This window comes from Tursiops truncatus, chromosome 20 (assembly GCF_011762595.2).
Source record: "Tursiops truncatus isolate mTurTru1 chromosome 20, mTurTru1.mat.Y, whole genome shotgun sequence".
NCBI classification, from domain to species: Eukaryota; Metazoa; Chordata; class Mammalia; order Artiodactyla; family Delphinidae; genus Tursiops; species Tursiops truncatus.
Window position 1 is genome coordinate 35,702,129 of NC_047053.1, and position 19,051 is coordinate 35,721,179.

Below are 19,051 nucleotides of genomic sequence, written 5' to 3' on the forward strand. Positions count from 1 at the left end.
GGGTTTACAGATGAGGAATATGAGGTTTAGATAAGTTAAGTAATTTGCTCAAGTTATTTAGTTAGGGAAGGTAGAGCCAGATTTGAAAACTAGGTCTTCTCACTCCAGGTGTAGGGCCGAAAGTCCCCAATGAAAATACAGAAATAAAGCATTAGGATAAGAACAGGAATGTGAACATGTTCTCTTCGGGCAGCAGAGACCACTAATCTGGCCTATTGGTGGATATAAACTGGGGCATAGACATCATCTGGCCTTCACCTTAAAATCACCTTAATACCTTAAAATCATCCTGAGAGCGATTCAGTTGTATCCCCAGAAACAACCACTGCCACAGTCTCCTGTGGTGAGAAGAGGTTCAAAAGCATATTGATGAGGGACTTCCCTGGTGGTCCAGTGGGTAAGACTCCACGTTCCCCATGCAGGGGGCCCGGGTTCGATCCCTGGTCAGGGAACTAGATTCCGCATGCATGCTGCAACTAAGAATCCGTGTGTCACAACTAAGAAGTCTGCATACTGCAACTAAAAGATCCCGGATGCCGCAACTAAAGATCCCGAGTGCAGCAGCTAAGACCTGGCTCAGCCAAAATAAATACATAAATATTAACAACAACAAAAAAGGAGTATTGATGAAACCATTTGTGCCCTAGATATAGAGGAGAGGAGAAGCCCTAAGATTTGCTAACTAGACTGCTAACTGGACAGGCCTTTGTGAGAGAAGAGGGGTAAGTGTGTGTGGCGGGGAGGCAGCATAAGGCACTTTTTCTTCTGGAGACAGAGGACTCTGCTCTGCTGCATTTCAACTTGCTAGTGGGTTTCTAGCATGGGCTGGGGCCCAATAAATAGCTCTGACAGTAAAGTTGTCCTTGTGCAAACATCCCTTTTTCCTGTCCATGCAAACTACTGATTGATGCTAAAGCAATTAAGTCTTATTTGGTTTAATAGACATTTGACGGGCACCTACCATGTGTAAGGCCCTGAGGATGTTGAGTTAGTTTGGGCCGCTATAACATAATACCATAAACTAGGCAGCATAAACAATAGACATTTGTTTCTTACGGTTCTGGAGACTGGAAGTCCAAGATCAGAGTGCCAGCATAGTGACGTTCCTGGTGAGTCCTCTTCCTGGTTTACAGATGGCTGCTGTCTCCTTGCTGTATCCTCCTCACATGGCCAAGAAAAAAAGGTTTCAGCTTCTCTTCCATTTTATAAAGGCATTATATCCCAACATTGGGGCCCCCACCCCCGTGACCTAACTTAACCCTGATTACCTCCCAAATGTCCACTTCCGAATACCATTATATTGGGGATTAGGGTTCCAACATATGAATGGGTGTGGGGCACAAACATTCAGTCCACAGCAGATGGGAGACTAGCAGTGCACAGAGGTCTCTGCCACAAGACTAGGGGGTCTTCTGTAGCACCTCCATTCTCAGCCACCCAACTCTACCCAACCCTAGATCTCTTGGGAGCAGAAGCTGATTGGGTGGGAGCAGAGCTAGCAAAGGCCTGTCTTGTCACACCACCGCCATGGACCGACGGCTGTGACGGGGCCTCGGCAACCTTTCAGGCCTGGGCTATCTCTGGCTCGGTCTCCTCTTCTGAGACCCTGTCTCCAAGCTGCATATTATGCTAGTAGGACCCAGAGAGATTTATTTGGTGACCTTTCAGGATGCGGAATCCAAGCAGGGGGAGGGAGCAAGTCAGCTCCGAAGTGGTTAATTTTACTGGCTCTTAAATTGATGAGCGGTGGGACGTCAGTCTGAAATGAACTCGCCTTGTTCGAAGGGGTTCTAAGACAGCGGAACTCAATCAGCAGCGGGCCGCACGGTTCAAGGCTGCAATTCATCCCCCGTGCCTCTGAAAAATGGGAGGTGACAGTTCATTTTGCCAGTGACAGTCTGTCGGTCTCGCTCGCTGCTTCTCCTGTCGACTGCCTGGCTGAAGTGAAGTGCAGCTCCAAGACACCCTCGTTTGGTATTCCACTCAGCTGAGCAGGACGGTCCCAGGACCCAAGGTGTGCAAATCTTACTCTAGCCCCGCAGCTTGTCTTCTTCCCCTCTTCATGCACGCACGAAATGCCGGTACATGATTGCGCGTCCCAGGAGCCATCTTCCCGCTTCCTAGGCCTCACCTTTCCTTCCAACTTCCACTTCCGGCGGACTGGGTTTCCTCCTCCCTTCGGGACCTTGTATTGTAGAACAAAGCCATCCTGTTCAGAGGGCTTCCAGCTTCCTGACAGAGGACTGAGGGCAAGGTGAGGTATGGACATGGGTGTGGAGAAGTTGCTGCTGCCAGTGGGGGCATGGAGGGAAAACAGATACACTCAGCAGGACACTGCCTTCCCCACCAGGGCCTCGGCTTTTGAGGAAACTCCTGAACAAGGGCAGAGAGAGAGAGGAAGGAGAAAGGGAGGTGACCCTGTGATGCACACACTTAATCCTGGACTGTCCTCCTTCCCCAGTACTTTCTACTTCCCTTAAAAAAAAAAAAAGAATTAGAGCTCATGTATCTTTGTTAACTTTCCTCATTTTGATAACTGGTGTCATCTAAGGAAATATCCTCATTCTTAGGAAATACTACTGAAGTAGTCACGGGAAAAGGAACATGATATCTGAAATTTACTCTCAGATGGTTTGGAAAAAATATGTAAATTTACATAAATGGAAAACAATAAAGCAAACGTGACAAAAGCTAACAATTGATGAATCTAGGTAAATGGTATACAAGAATTCTAGTACTGGGGTACCTAAACTTTTCTGTAAGTTTGAAATTAATTCAAAATAAAAAGTATTAAAAAAAAACCAAGAGACTTACCTTCAGCACTTCCTCAATACGCGTTTGTTTAGAACCTACGATGATGCACCAGGCACAGTAAGTGCTGAGGATACAGTGGTGAACATGATAGGAAAGGTCTGGACCCTCAGGGAGGGTTGGGAGGGAAGACAGGTGGTAGACAGGTAGTTACAGATGGGACTTGAGTTTTGAATGGTAGGTCTTAGTGCTACAGGAACGTATGAGAAGGAAACAAGCCAGCCTGGAGAGCCAAGGATGGTTACCAGAGGAAATGATGTTTAAGTTGAGACTTGAAGCATGAGGAAGGGTCAGCTGAATGAAGGGTAGCGGGGAAGAGTGTTGCAGAGGGAGGGAACAGCACATGTGGAAAAATGAAAGTGGGAGTGGGTGTGTCTCAATGAGAAACTGCAAGAAGTCTGCTACTGAAGATAACAGAGAGTAAGAGGACCATTTGGCAGAGGAGATAAGCAAGAGGTCAAGCATGGTCGGGGGGATGGGGACATACTAGCCATATTGAGGGGTTTGGAAGCATAATATTGGGAGGCTACTAAAGTTTTAATTAGTGAGGGACATAAGCAGATTTTTTTAAAAAGAGATCACTGGCTATAATGTGGAAAATAGGTTGACAGGGTATAAGACTAAGGGGCTGCAAGATGAGAGGTGATGGTGGCTTGGAAGAGGAGAGAAGGCAGCAGGGCTGGAGAGAAGTGGAGAGTTTGAAAGATATTTAGCAGGTGGAATTGGCAGAGGGAGAAAGAGGAATGAATGACCCCCAGGTTTCTAGATTGGGCAATTGGATTATCCACAGTACCATTTACTGACGTGGGGAAGATGGGAGGTGAGGGAGAGTTGGCTAAGAAGGGGCCAGTGGTTATCTTTGTGAAATCTGGGTCCACCCTGAACATATCACAACCAAAAAATATAACACCTAGTAAAGCAGGGTCCCAGACAGGCTGGAACTAAGGCTCCAGTGAGTGAACAGAGTAAGGATCTAAACCCCTGTCTGACCACACCCCTGATTTTCAAGGGTCCAGAAGTCCTGTAAGAGAGAATTTGAACCTTTTCTATTGTGATTTAGTCATATTCAGGCAGCTCTGTAGGGAGCTGTGACGGATAGATTGCTTTACCTGTTCAACAACTCTACCCACCTTTAGAAACAGCGATCTGTGTTGTCTAGGAATTTCTTCTCCCTCATTTCCACTCATGTGGTTTCTGTAGGAAGTGCTATGTTCTTACATAACACTGCCCCCATGACCACAACTGACCTGGGTTGGGCCAATGAGAGCCGTTCTATGGCCTAAGAAACAATGGAATCCAGGGGCCCAAAGACAAGCTGCATTTAAGGCCTGCCTTCCATGTTCAGTTATTCAAGGCTTCCTTGGAATCTTGGTGACAATTAATTTCTTTTTTTTTTTTTGCCTAAGGCTGTTTGATTTGGGTTTCTGTCTCATCCAATCAATCATCCATGGGACTCTTAAAAGAAGGTTGTTGGAAAGAAAAGGCGACTGCTGAGAGGAGGAAAATCACAAAAGTAAGGATGGAGTCGGCAGATGGGCCACACTCAGTGACAAACTTTGAGTGGAAGGCAGCATATGGTTATTCTTAAGCCCTCCTGACCCAGCCCTGGCAGGTACTGAAGTCTCTTGTCAGGTGAAGGGTAAGCAAGGCCACACCTTATGGGCAGCATAGCAAAAGTAGGCACTTTTCAATAAAAGCCAAGGGACAAGTAAGAACCAATGGGTTGACAGAGGCAGAAGTGATGCAAATCTGTGAAATAACCCTGGAAATATCAAAAAGACACAAGAGGGCTTCCCTGGTGGTGCAGTGGTTGAGAGTCCGCCTGCCGATGCAGGGGACACGGGTTCGAGCCCCGGTCCAGGAAGATCCCACATGCTGCGGAGCGGCTGGGCCCGTGAGCCATGGCCGCTGAGCCTGCGCGTCCGGAGCCTGTGCTCCACAACGGAAGGGGCCACAACAGTGAGAGGCCCGCATACCGCAAAAAAAAAAAAAAAAAAGACACAAGAAAGGAGGAAGACAGACTGAGATCATCACATCTGAGAGATGGGGGCTATGATCCAGTGGTCTTAGGGACAAATTGTTAAAGTGATCTCACCTGGTAGTACCTGGGAACCCACATTAAAACTTATTAGTACAAAGAACAGCCACTGAGGAAGACCAGATCTGAGCCAGGAGTTTAGTAAAGTTGACCAAAGATGGAAGATTCCAGAGGTCAATGATCAAAGCTCCTAGGGAAAAAAGTTCTGAGATAAGCATTGCTTGCCTTCAGATCCCTTTCGTTCTCCATCCTTCCTTGGTACCCAATCCCTCAAGTTGATTTTAATATTAATACTTAATTTTTAATATTCACCCAGGCCTGATTTCTCTTCTCTTGGGTAATGCTGAGCGTCCCAGATATTTCTTGCTTTCATGTCCTGTCAAAATTTACCTGCCTGTATCCTGTATCAGCCCCTGAAGACAGCTGCTAATCTGATCAACTGATGTGTTCTAATGGGATAAGGAGTGAGAATGGAGCAGCATATTAGCCCTGCCAGGTAATTCATACCTTATTTATTTACGAATTCTTACTACCTGACACTGTTCCTGGAACACACCAGGTATTCAGTTCATGTCTGCTTAAATGAAAGAGATGGAGTATGCTTCTTTTCTGGAGGCAATCTCTTACTCAAAGTTAAGGCTCTCCCTCATGGTAAGAATTTCAAGTACTGTTAATAACCTATAAGGGAAAAGAGTCTGAAAAAGAAATCATGGAATTCTGGATGTTAGAGCTGAAAGGAACCTTATTTCCTCATGTACCGTTGAGGAAGTGGGTCCTTTAATAAAAAGAAAAGATAATCAAATTACCTGTCCTAGATGATTTAGTTACCAGAAGACACGATGCCAAACCAGATATTCTCTTGGAGTTCCTATAAACTCCATTATTCTTTGGCTTCATGACTCTGTTTTGGACACTAACCTATAAACTCTCTGAACAATCAGACTCATGCTCCTCTCAGTGGCCTGAGAGAAACAGTGTGGATTGGGTGGGGATAATTGTTTGGAAGCCCATGGTCCTGTCACTTAACTATTTTCTTGTCTAGAATCTTCCCTCGTTTGGCATCAGCTAACACAGGAAGTGGTAATGCTATTATCTGTAGATTCAGCCAAATCACCATTTCCTGATTCCAATGTTCAACAACCACTTTTGAATCCTCCCCTCACTTCCTCTCTGCTTCAGTTTGAGGTTCAAAAGCCTCCAGGAAGCAAATTAGTACTCAGCTGAGCAGAATGGGGCCCCGACACCCTTGTGGTTCAGCTGTTCGTTAATTTGCTGTAACTCAGGTACATCCCTTCTCCAGTCTGGACCTCAGTTTTTCACTATAAGCTGCAGGGTTTCTCAAGTCCCTTCTAGCTCTGAAATCTAAGATTCTTTGATGAGGTTCTGAAAGGAGAATTTTATGAACCAGCTCCTTTTGGAAAGAAAAATGTGTCATACAGCCCTATGAATCTCTTATTAGCCCAAAGCTTGTTTTGTTTCAGAGCACTATACTGAAACCATGAAAGAAATCAGAAAAGCAGGAAGACTGGCAGTGTCTGCCAGTGTCTCATATGATTTGGTAAATGGACTCAGAGGATGCCAGCGTCAAAGTGGTCAGAGCAGCTCTTTGCCAAGGCTGAGTGGTGGTCAAGGGAAGAGGCTGTGGGCTCCTCCTTTGATACTGCTACATTCCTCTCCAAGCCTCTGTTTTCCATCAGTTTAGCATGAACTGGTCTCCTACTCTGGGCCAGCTTGGAAGGAATTGTATCCTGGTTTTGTTTCCAAATCAGTATAGAGGTGAGGACGTCCTGTTGAGGCTCTCCAATGGTGATCATCACACTCTCTGTTTTTAACCATAGAATTAGGGTTAGAAGCCCTAGTAACTAGCACTGGTGAGATGGAAAACTCACTTCCTGGGGCAGGGTTCCACTGGGGATTGTAGAGTGAGAACTATTAAGCCTACCCTATTAAGCATAATTGGGTACCATCTTCTCCTGGGGACTCTGGAAGCCCTCAGCCTTCTCTTCCTCAGGCATTTTCTCCCGGGGGTAAGATGTTGAAAGTTGGAGGTTAAATGACTTGCCCAAAATCACACTGTTGGTGGCAGAGCAGAGATGAAAACCTCAGCCGATCTTCCAAGTCCTTATTCTGGCTCTTATGGGACCATGCCACACCTGCTCCTTGTAAAAGGGACAGTCGCACCTCCTGAGGACACTGGGCAGGGATGCCAGGTATTGATGTGACTGCCGTTCCAGTTCCCAGTGACCTTTTACATCCTGAAGCCTGCTCAGACTGTGGAGGAAGCAGCTCTGGAGCAGCGGGGGTTGCCATATGCAGAGCTGCCCCGGTGAAGATAACAGGTTGTCTGTCATGTACGAAGCCTGTGTATGGCCCAGACCACAGAGCTTCCATCGGAGGAGAAATTAAACCTGTCTCACATACCAATCCCAGTGCTCTGATTACATTTACAGAGGTCATGGCCTGCATTCTGTCACCATGGAAACCTCTCATGCTGCCAGTGTTGTCTGTGTGTGTGGTTGATATTTAAAGGCAAAGTCACAGGCCCCGTTGCCCAGCTATCAGATGCCAGGGGCAATCGCTCTCCTTCACCAGCCTGAGTCCTGGTGCTTCATCCAAGAGATAAGAGGAAGAGATGGGGAAAAGGGCCCACCTGTCTCCAACAGGCAGGCCTCCAGTAGAGCCAGGTTTGCAGGGAGGGGGCTCTGGGATGGCGCTGCTGGTATAGCAGCTGTGGGGGAACCAGAAAGCATGCCGACTTTGTCAGAATACAAGCATCTTCTCACAGGCACATGAGCCCACTGTTAAGTAGAGCCCTTCTTTCTCTAATAACTTCCAAGTCGTGAGCACATTTCAGAGCAGCCAGATGGAGCTGGGGAAGGCCCCTCTGCCTGAGTGCCCTTGGTGGTTTCGATTTTGCACATCTGGTAGCTGTGTGAATTGTGCTGATAACAATACCATTTATGAAGGATCCCTGCTTCTTCCAAAGACCCCACAGCACTGTCCTGGAAAAAGCTACCAGGGGAGTGACTTATCAGGAGTCCCAGGTGTTGGAAGAGGTAAATAACACCTGATTCAACAGAGTAAGAAAAGAACACAAGTGCTGACTCGGCTTGTGACCATCAATTTTTTCTTTAGTCTCAAGACAATTATTTCCACACCATTGAATGGAGTGTAGATAACACCAGCACCTTAATAGGCTGGGAGCAGAGGCTGTTTAGAGGAGATTTTAAGCACCGTGAGCATAAAATGAACATGAATATTCTGCAATATGCATCTTACAACTTGTCATTAAGTGGATGGCCTCAGTGATGTGATGCAACAGGCTTTGATTGGAATATTGAGCTCTGAGAAAGGAAGTTCTGCATCAATAGTCTCACGATGTGGAATATCACATATTACTCAGTAAGACATGTCATTGTATTGATAGTGCATATGCTAAAAAGTACAGCAGTGGATAATAACAGCTTGAGTCTCCACAAGGTAGTTTTCTTTAGGAATTTACAGCCACTCCCTGAAGCTTCTCAATGTCCTTGTGGGTGGAACATGGTATATCCTGAAATTACAACTAGGGAAATGGAGTGAATCTATTTGATTTAATTTCCTCTTTATTTTCTCTTACATTTTCTTTCTATTTCTCAATTTCTTTACTTTTTCATCCAGTTTCTCATTCACTTTCTTTGTTTCCATTTTTCTTGCTTGCTTGTTTTATCCCTAGTCCATCACCCCTCCCTGTCAAACACCCCCTCCTACCCTCCCCCGCTACACTGCTTTCTGTAGAGCTCAGCCCTATAGACTAAAGAGGCTACCGACTCCTGGGATATAATCTGCCTTCTGATTGGTTCTTTCTGGGGTCTGTATTTATAGTGGAAACTTGGTTTCTGCCACAGTGAGTGAAAAGAGGAGTTAATATCTCATGCCTTCCAGACGAAGGTTTTCCCCATGCGATTCAGAAGCACTGCAAGTTTTCTAGAATAGATAGCGCAGGGAGGAAACCTTTGGAGGTAGGCAGGGAGAATCTGCAGGCTGATTATCCCAATTCATTACAGCCCGGTGCTAAGGAAGCCAAGGCCACTCTTTCCATCTTTTTAAAGGCAAGTTTGCTTCATAAAGAGGAAAAGCTCTCATCCTTGGAGACCAATGACACACATATCTCAGCCAGTCACTCCTCAAATATATCTTTAGTGAGCAAGGAGGTTCAAATGAGAGATTATGGATGATTCAGTATCTATATAGGCATTAAGCACCTCCCAGGGCTGGCTGTTGTGGGGAATGAATGCAGAGATCATAATAATTGCTAACATAGGTGACTCATCTACCATTTGCAGGCAGTTATAAACACAATATATATTAGCTCTTTGAATCCTCACAACCACCTTGAAAGTACTAATAGTGTTGCCATTTTACAGATAGGGAAATTGAGGTATGGAGAGGATAAGTAGCTTGACCAAGGTCATAGTAGGCAAGTGGCAGATTTGAGCAGAGAACTGCCTGACTTCAGGGCCACTATACTCTCTCACCTCTTTGGTGGGGTCAGGGTGTGCTTTGGGATGTGTATTCTGAATATGGATGAAGAGTGGCCTGTGATAATGGGGAGATTGGATGCTGAGGGTTGGATTAAAAGCCATTTCAGTATCACATCTCAATAAAGATAATAAGAACCCAACCCAGAGTGGTGACACTCAGGATTCAAAGGAGGGATTCAGGGCTTCCCTGGTGGCGCAGTGGTTGAGAGTCCGCCTGCCGATGCAGGGGACACGGGTTCGTGCCCCGGTCTGGGAAGATCCCACATGCCGCGGAGCGGCTAGGCCCGTGAGCCATGGCCGCTGAGCCTGCGCGTCCCGTCCGTGCTCCGCAACGGGAGAGGCCACAGCAGTGAGAGGCCCACGTACCGTAACAAACAAACAAACAAAAAACAAAGGAGGGATTCAAAGGACATTGTGGAGAGGTAAGATTGGCAGGGTTGGTGGATATTTGGAATGGGAATGAGGAAGGGTCCAAGATGAGTCCTACATTTTGAGTTTGGATTACTGGACAAGAGCAATTTCTTTATAACAGTTACAATTTGTTGAGCCTATACCATATATGCTTACAAATGCCATCTTACTTAAGCTTCATAATTACCCTGTAAGGTAGGAATTATGATATCCAATTTACAGATGAGGAAACTGAGGCTAGTAGAGCTCTTTCCAGAGGCTTAGAGCTGCCAGGTGGTTGAGCCAGCATTGGGACTCACATCTTTTAGACTCATAAGCTCATGCCACTTTCACTGAACTTTGTTGCCATTACAAGGATTAAGGGGAGAGGAAATAATAAATTGGTGGAACTGTTCAGATATCCGGGTGGAAATGCACAACAAAGGTATAAATTAGAAGAGTCATCTGCATGAAGGGGAAATTTGTGGTGGTGGGAGAACGAAACCACTGGGGACTCAGAGAACAAAGAGAGAAAGGAGAGGAAGAGGAGAAAGGCAAGTGTGAAACTCTGGTGATTACCTGCGACTAGAAGGTGAAATGAAGAGAGCCAAAGAAGGAAGCAGAGAAATAATAGGAAAGATAGGAAGAGGACCGGATAGGGCAGTGCCAAGGAAGCTGGGTGCCCAAAGCAAGAGCAAGTGGCCGATGCCACCCAGTGCTGCAGAGAGAGGTTGGTAAAGACTAAGCAGAGGTGAGAAGGAAGGAGGGCATCGATGCCCTCAGGAGAGCCACTTCACGGTGCAAAGACAGGCAAAGGACATGAGATCTGATGGGGGAAAGGAAGGAGAAGAAAGGATGAGATTGGAGAAGGTAGCGGGGTTGAAGGAATGTTTTTGTTTGTTTTGTTTTGTTTTTAGGATAGAGGAGACCAAGGATGTTAGCAGACAGAGGGGAAGACTGAAGATGAAAAAGACAGTGAGATTGAAGATCTAAAAGGTGGTAGGAGATGGGGGGGGTGGATCATGAATTCTGTGAAAAGATAGGAGGAGGGACAATTCACTGAATTGAATTACTTTTCAATTCAAAGTAAAGTCTAAAAATCAGTGCAACGAGGACCGAGAGTGCTGTCTTGTATATGAAAGAGCATGGTTTACATTGGTAGAAAATGCTGCTAGAGAGGAAGTCCAAGGATGTTTAGGACATTTAGGACAAGGATGTTTAGGATTAGACATCTAGAAAGGGAAAAATCAAAATGGACACTGACACAATTCTGCAGGAAAGGAAAGAATGTATTTCGGGGACCTAAAGGTCATTACACACAGGATGTCCACTAGGGGAAGGGTATTTTCACCCACTTTCTTGCATTGAAATAATCAGCCATTGCTGGTGTTTTTTCTGACTCCAGGCAGTGTTTCTGTTGGTAGTTGTAAATATTGGTGAGTCTGGCCAGATTACATCAGTTCCTCTTAGTGTGCATATTCCTCCAAGCATGTGTGCACCTGTGCGTTGCAGACCAGAGTTTTCTATCAGATTCTAAATAATTGCCTCTTCTCTCACCTTGAATCCCCCTGCCCCAACCCTGAATTCTAACACCTGTAGTAAAGTGAGGGAGAAGAAAGGGAAGAAATAAAGGAAGGGGCTTACGAGCTTAAACTTTTGCCTTTTGAAATAATAAATGAAAGGAAATCAAAGAAAGCCAGTTCTGCCTTTGTAAGGTTGCTTCCCTTCTATTATTTACTTTTAATCTCCCTAATCACCCCTAAAAGAAAGGGTTACTCCTTCCATAGTTTTCCAAATTTATCATGTCTGCAAATACCTAGCCTATAAAATTAGCCTTGACCCCACCTGCCTCTCATGCAGATTAACCCCACAGACTGCCTGCATGTCTCACTCAGAGAGTGCACAGCCTCATCTGGCTGCAGCTGACACTTTCCGCATGCCCCGCACCACCACCCCCCCACACACACTTCAGACTCCCAAGAGAACCAATCAAAGACAGAGAATGTCAGAGTCATCAACCTCGTTGGTCTTTAGGGCCTCTGTTCGACTCAGCAGTGCCCCTGGGGGATGTCTAATGCGGTCTAAGGGATAGGCAAAGAAGATACAAAAAAATAAGTGGGAAATATTAGGGAAAAATAATAAGGGGAGTGATAGAAATATGAGATAAAGAACAAAGAAAGAAATGTTACTATTTAGATGGAGGGAGACCAACTCTGATTGTTTCACAGAGCTGCTTAGCGATCCCTGGGCTGTAATTATCCATCTCAGATGTTCAGTTCTGTAAGAGCTTTGGACCAGCACTAGAGAACCAGGATTCTAATGCCAGCACAGCCCCTGCTGAGGTGGGTGGCCCTGTGCAGAGCACTAGGTCAGTTCCTTATCTTAAATTTGAATCACCTTGAAGACTCTTGAGTTTTAATAGTCCCTCATTCTATTCTGAGTCTGTGCCTCACTGAGAACCTGCTTTGGGAATGTTCCCTGATATGATACGAGAACCTGGAAGTGTGAGCTGGAAGGGGAGGCCATCGAAGTGCATTTGTGTGAGTGTGTGTATAATAAGACCCACCTAAATGGAAAGATTCGCTAATTAGTAAAAGCAAGGCTTCTGGCAAGCTGTGGAAACCCTGCATCTTAAGGCCGCTGAGCGATGTGCCCAAGCGAGCATCTTGTGTCCAGCTCCTCTGCCTCAAGGGTGCAATAAGGCTTGGTTTCCGGGGTCTGACCAAGCATGCAGCGAGCCTGGTTCTTGGCACAGGCTGGATGCGTCATCTCTCCTTCCACAGTCCTTAATGAAGTGTGCAGCTCTTGTCCCCATTAGGCCCCAGCATCGTCAATAAAAGAGTCAATAAGCCCAGTTGATGGGGTTGGGACCCAGGGGCTGAGATGCAGCGGCCGCACATCCACAGGGCAGACGTCAGCTCCACTGTGTGTCGTGACCCAGCATCCAGGGATCAATAACCAGCTCAGAATAAAGCCCAAGAGCTGCCCTCTGCAGTCTCCTCTCCAGGCCCATTTCACCTAGGGCGGAGCAGTGCCAGCCAGCTCCTGCTTTGCTTGCAGTTGTTCCTACCCATGCCATTCTGGGTGCCAGATGCTTTTGAGCCCTCTGGACACCCCATGGATGCATATTCAGTGAGCGCCCACCTGGCATGAGAACATGTAGACGGCATCTCCAAGCAGCCCAGAGGCTGGCATGGGCCCTGTTTTCTCTGTCTTCTGTCTCCTGACAGCGTGTGAGGGGCCCCTGTGGACCAGGTGGTATCCTCTCTGCATATCGTGCTGTGGACTCCATTCCTGGCTGCTCTGCATCTCTTTAGATACCTTTATCTTATCTAATTACAAGGAATTTCAGATTAATTTCATGGCCTCTGCTCCAAAGGACCTCTTATCTGTGAGGACCTTGTATTTTAACCTTGTCATTCTTTTGTTGTTTACCTTTAAAGGGGAGACAGCTAAGCAGGGGATGCTAGGATCTTGCTGGAATTGGGGCTGGGGGGAGGGGAAAAAGAGGGAGGCAGACCGACCTGGGACTTGTGTATTCTGCTCCATCCCCCTGCCTGCATGTGGAGACAGCTGGCTGCTTACTCCCATGACAGCCACATGGTACCCAGCCACACAGAACAGGACCCGGGCAGGGACTCGTCTGCTGCCAACCTCTCCAGATCCCTTTGATATTTCTGACAGAGCAGTAAAAGACTCTTGACTATCATGTTTTGCCTTGCCTCTCTCTACCTCCTCCAAGACTCCTCAGTGTGGTTTCCATGGCTACCCCCAATCAGATTTGGCTTCCTGCAAAATTGGATTTCAAAGAAGGACAAGGCTTCAGAGGAATTTGTCCATTTAACAGAATGTCATTAGGAGTAAGGCTGACTGCTGAACCAGGGTCCTTAGATGATTAAGGAGGGGCTGCACTCATGTGTGGAGGCAGGTTTCTGTCTGCAAGAGGAAACTTGATGCGACATGACAATGGCATATTGGAATCTGCCAGTCACTGCACTCTACCCAGCTCTGCACCTCCCTCCACCCTATCCCTCTAAAATCCACAGTGGATGTAGAATAGCTTTGCCTTGAGTTTCTGCTGCTTCCCTTGGTATAAGTAAGCTATGACAGGCAGTGAGGCCTGATAGGACATGCAATTACCAGGGTTTATTGCTTTTTATCCAACAACCCTTTAACTTGTAGCCTAGATCAGCCTTTGACAAATATCCTTAAAGAAGAGGGGGAGGTTGTCAAATTTCCTTCCACTGCTGAGAGGAAAGCAAGGCAAAGTGGTGGGGTTACGTATAGGAGGGACCGTGTTTCCCTCGTTGTTTTTTAGAACGGTTTTAGATTTAAGAAAAATTGCAACGGTAGTATAGAGAGTTCCCATATAGTCTCCCTTGCCTTTTAACACATGTCAAAAGTACTCAAAAATGATTCCAGAGCAGCTACAATTTTGTAGAAGGAGCACTGAGTGTGGTAAAAATAAAAATGCCCCAGCAGGGAACTGGTATTGCTCTGGAGCCTAAGAGGCAGCCTGCCCACTGTTAACTTTCCCAGGGCAAGAAGCCCTTGCAACAGGAGCCAGATTCCCTGAGATTCTTGCCAGCCCCTGTCCCCCACATTTCTACCTCAATCTACTGCAACTTGTGATTGCATCATGTAACCCTGAAACCAAGGCACCATTCCTCTTCAGACGGCAGGACTCAGATGTATAAATGGCTCAAAGTCGCTGGACCACTTAAAGGATCAAGCCCCCAACCCTGAAACGTATCTCTGGAGGGAAACTATGCCAGGAGTCAGGCACTGCTACCAGGAGCCCTTCTGGAGAGTTTCTCCTTGCTGCTCCCATCCCCATATCCACGGTTCTGTCATTATTTCCCCTGTTGCTGCTGTAAAAACCACTTGACCCGTCTTCTCCATTTTCTTTCTCTTACCACTCCCAATGCTTCCCACATATTCTGTAGGTAGAATCTGAGAAGAGAAACTCCATTTTTCACAAAGAGGAAATTGGTAGAGGTGAAGTGAGATGTGTATAAGATCACATACTATTCAGGGGCTCAGGTTAGCTCACTCCTCAGCTCAAAATTTGTCGACGCCTCCCCAATGTCCACTCAATTGAGTTCAGAATCCTCACTCTGACTTTCAAGTCCCTTTACGATAGAACCTCAATTTTTCTAGACAACCATAATTTCCCTACACCATCCAGTAAAAGAGGGTCATTAGCTCTTCCTCAAGCAGGAGAAGGCTTTTCCATCTTTGTTTACTCTGGTCCTTCCACCTGGAAAGCCCTCCTGCCCCTTCAGAGTCTGGTGTGTTCAGAGTCATCGCAAATGCCACACACACCACTAAACGCACATACACTGGCACTTCCCTCTTTTCTTATATTCACCTCCCTCCTTTTAGCGGGCACTTTATACTTTTTTCATGGTACTTGGCCTATAGTACTTAACAAAAAACACCCTTTAAGATAATTGTAGATTCACAGAAGTTATGATAAATAATACAGAGCTATCCTCTTTACCCAGGTAACATCGTGCAATATCACAGGACCGTATCACAGCCAGGACATTGACACCCAACACCTACTACTTTGAATGAGAGGGAAGCACACTTCTGTGATCTTGTCCTTCACTTTCCTCCCTTTGTCAGCTCTTAGAGGGAAAGGGCTGGGTCCCCCTCTCCCTCAGCTTTCTCCCTGGGTTACCCCTTCTTTTCCTTGCATCCTTTCAGACTTAGGGAGGAAGGGACACTTTGGCTCCCTGTGTCCATTGCAGCCGGACTGCTCTGATTCTCCCCAAAGTTGGTGGCTTGAGATTATTTATCGGGACTTACGGTCATTCCCTTGAAACGTCCTGGTTTGCCTGACAAGCGGTTCTGCCCTGGTTTTCTGGGCGTGGACGAGCGAACTGGGTTGGAAAGGACTGTGGTCCGACTTGGCGGGGGCTGACCCCGTCCTCGGATTCTGCCTCCTCGAGCCTCATTTCGGCGCCACGATGGCTTTTCAACCTACCCCCGAGGCCCGCTGTCCGGGACTTAGGATGGGGAGCCTCCCGGGGACGGGGTGCCTGGGGGTGGCGTCGCGTCTTTGTTTTAACCGGGGGCTGGGGGGGTGCGCGGGCGGCCGCCTCCTCCCTCGTGCACCGCCGTGAGGGCCGCGGGCCCGGCGCACAGGTGTCGCCGCCGCCCCGGCGTCCCGCCCGCGGCGCGCCGCTTCCTGAACGCGCCCCGCCCTGCGGCTCAGCCCCGCGGCGCCGGCGACAGAGGGCCAGGTGCCGCTGCTGCCCGTCCGCCCGCCCGGCCCTCTCCCGCCGCCCGCCACCCGCCACCCGCCACATGCAGGCCGCCGCCGCCCTCCCGGAGGAGATCCTTTGGCTCCTGGAAGGTAACGCCCCGCCGGGAGTCTCACGTGCCGAGCCCGGCAGCAGCCGAGACGACAGCGGCTCCCAAGGCCGGCCTTCCCCGTCAGCTCCCTCACCCACCGCCTTCTTGAACCTCGAGGCTGCCGGAGTCCTGACTCTGCAGAGCCAGCTGTTCATCCCCCGCTCAGGGTCCCTTTCACTCGCCTCAGTAACACATTTTCTTTTCCCTCAAGGCGTCTCCACCTCCCACTTAGCCTCCAGGCTTCTGAGCAAGTTCAGGCCGCGTTTATGGTCCCCGGGCCGCCGTGCTGGCCTTCAAGCTGTCCCTTTCTTCTCAGGACGCCCTGGTCTATAGGTTTCGCGCTCGTCGCTCTCCCGCCCTGACTCCGTCTGCCCCGCTCACACGGTACCTTGACCTTCCAGCTTAGAGCGCCCCAGGCTCCCAAGGGGCTGTGAGGGCTCCCGGGCTCCTGTCAGCCAAGGCCTGGGCACCCAGACCCTAGGTCCCCTTCACCTGCCTGCAGCTCTGGGGGTCCCTCATGCACCTGGGGCAGGCGGATCCTGGTATTACATCTCTTCCCTTTCTAGAAGTGCCCCATTGCGGTGTGTTCAGTCACGAACACTCAACACATCCCGCTGTAACACTCCAGAGTTACAAGATCATCTGCTTGCCTCACACTTTTTCTGGTGAAAGTAACTTGCTGTTCCCGTAACTGACCTTCCTGGAAGGACGGGGACCTGGAATCTGTGCTTGCATAAGGGTCCCAGGAGGAAAACTCTTCCCGAATTAAGCCTTTTGGCATCTATGTGACAAATGACCTGCTTTGGGCAGGTCATACTTTTGGCAAGCAGTTTTTTTTTTTTTCAGTTTCTCTCAATTTAATTGGTTTTATATCTCCATTATCTTGTTATCTTGGTATAAATGCCTCCTAATTAAATATTTGGCAAGTCTTTTCGGTCTGTTTGTGGCACGGTTTCCATTCTGGGCTGCTTCTCTGTAAAAGCTGTCAACTAGGTATTTCTTCTGAGGTGAAGTTTCCAAATTTATTTTACTTGTGACCCGAGTGAATCTAAATTTTCAGAATAGAAAAGTATTTGCAGGGTAAAAGCATCATCTGGGTGTCTAAGAAGAAGCAACCCGGCCTTTCCCGCTACTGTTGGTTCAATAATTCCAAGTGTAAAGAGAGGCTCTATGTGTCTGGGTTCCAGGAGGGAAGGAACTGTGGCAAAAAGTTTCATTCTGCCCTTGCAGTTAAAGGTATAATCTGATTCTTTTTATTGGTATCTGTCATTTGTTGAGAGGGAACCTATTTTACAACCTAGATAAACTAGACTTCCATTTTGTGTGCAGCCTTGGTAGAAGATTCCTTTTAATTTTCAGAAGCTTGCAATGACATCCACTCCTTCAACATTTTTGATGTGCAGTTCTTTATTGTTCAAAACTGACACTTTGGTAAACAGCTCATTTCTGCACCTGCCACCTTTCTTTAGCTTAGATTATTTTCTTGTTAGCTGACTGTTTTTAATTGAAGTCTTCAGATCTCCTCCTAAAGCAGAACCTTTGTTTGCTGACAAGTAGAGCAGGGTATGAATGGAGATTAATTGCATGTCACATACTTCTGTATCAAACTTGCTGTGTCTTAACAATCTCTGTTGGTGCTTGGGTCTTTAGAATATACGGAGGAGTCTGAGATTAAATTTTAAGGAGCTTTGTTGGTTAATATATTTCTTTAAGGCTTTTTTTTTTTTAAGTTTGCAATTAGAGTCTGAATCTGAAGCAGAGAGAAAAATGTGAAAGTGGGATTCAACCAATAATTCTATTGAAAAGTGTTTGAAGAATATGCTTTTGAAAGGTTCATGTAATCATAGCAACATATTGGTTGTAGGTTTTGTTTTTTATGGAACACACTCTCTGGTGTAGACCAGCAGAATTATTCATTGTACTACAAATAATTTGTAGATATTATAAACCCATAATGGCTATCCATTTATCGTCTGTTGCTGTTTGTCTCCCCACCCCCCCCACACACACTTTTTAAGGTTAACTGTTGACAGTTAGAAAATATGTAGGTCCTGATCTCTATGTCGTCACTCAGTGGAGGGAGTCACAGGGTGAGAGTGCTGCCACTTTAGTGCTGCCACAGGCCGAGCGGGTGGAGTTTCTACAATGAATTACTACTTTCATAAACCAAGGCATAAGCATTTACACAGTGATTTAACACTGGCCATCACAGCCCTAACTTAAGCATTTATTTATTTATAACTACATGAGCGTAAATGACAGGGGCATTTTTTGACATAATGTGTGTGCTTTGAAAAATAAAATATGCAAAGCATTGTGAAAGGTTTATGCCAAATTTTGCATAATGAAGAAGGGAACAGAAATTCTGAAGGTCTAAAATTAATTTTGTTAAATTTTAAACATTTGAAAATGTTTCATTTGACCAGCTCCACTTCTAGGAATCTGTGTTACTGAAATTAAAGGACATGAAGTATGTGTACCAGGATCCATAGTAAATGTGCATGAGTTAGGAAAGGTCAGGTGATGGTATGAATGATTATTCATTTTATGGAATATTTTGCAGCCATTAAAAATGTTGTGGTGGATCTGTATATATTGGCTTGGAAAGTGTCCATAACATATTTTTAAGACTAAAAAGCAAGGTACACCGTAGTATATATAATATACCATTTATGTTTGAAAACATCAACAAAACCCCATATATTATGTATGTTTGTGGAAGCCTAGGAGGGAGTAAGAAAGAATATACACCAAGTTCCTAACATTGGTTTTCTAGGGAGGGGAGTGAGAGAGTGGGGGAGAGATTATTAATTTCATTTCATACATCTTCATGTTGTTTGAACCATGACAATGACTATGTATTACTTTTGTGATAGGAAGAAACAACCAGGAAGGTTATTTAAAAGGAAAAGGAACAAAAAACGAA

The 19,051-nt window shown here is 46.5% G+C and overlaps 1 protein-coding gene and 1 long non-coding RNA gene across 13 annotated transcripts in view; one reads left to right on the forward strand and one right to left on the reverse strand.

Moving 5' to 3' along the window:
• LOC109548250 (uncharacterized) overlaps positions 1-15,774 on the reverse strand; it is a 33,786-nt gene extending 18,012 nt beyond the window's left edge. For 3 of the 12 annotated variants that reach the window (XR_012328828.1, XR_012328831.1, XR_012328829.1), the window contains exons 1-2: positions 2,815-3,237; positions 1,057-2,373 (exon numbers count right to left, since the gene is read on the reverse strand). This is a non-coding gene — a long non-coding RNA (uncharacterized lncRNA). Of the gene's footprint in view, positions 1-1,056; positions 2,374-2,814; positions 3,240-15,576 lie in introns of those variants that run through there. The other 9 variants (XR_012328826.1, XR_012328827.1, XR_012328822.1 and 6 more) reach the window with 8 other exon arrangements.
• SKAP1 (src kinase associated phosphoprotein 1) overlaps positions 15,774-19,051 on the forward strand; it is a 276,955-nt gene continuing 273,677 nt past the window's right edge. Inside the window, exon 1 of the mRNA XM_019924939.3 lies at positions 15,774-16,126. Within this exon, the coding sequence (XP_019780498.1) occupies positions 16,078-16,126 (49 nt within the window). The 5' untranslated portion in view covers positions 15,774-16,077. The remainder of the gene's footprint in view (positions 16,127-19,051) is intronic.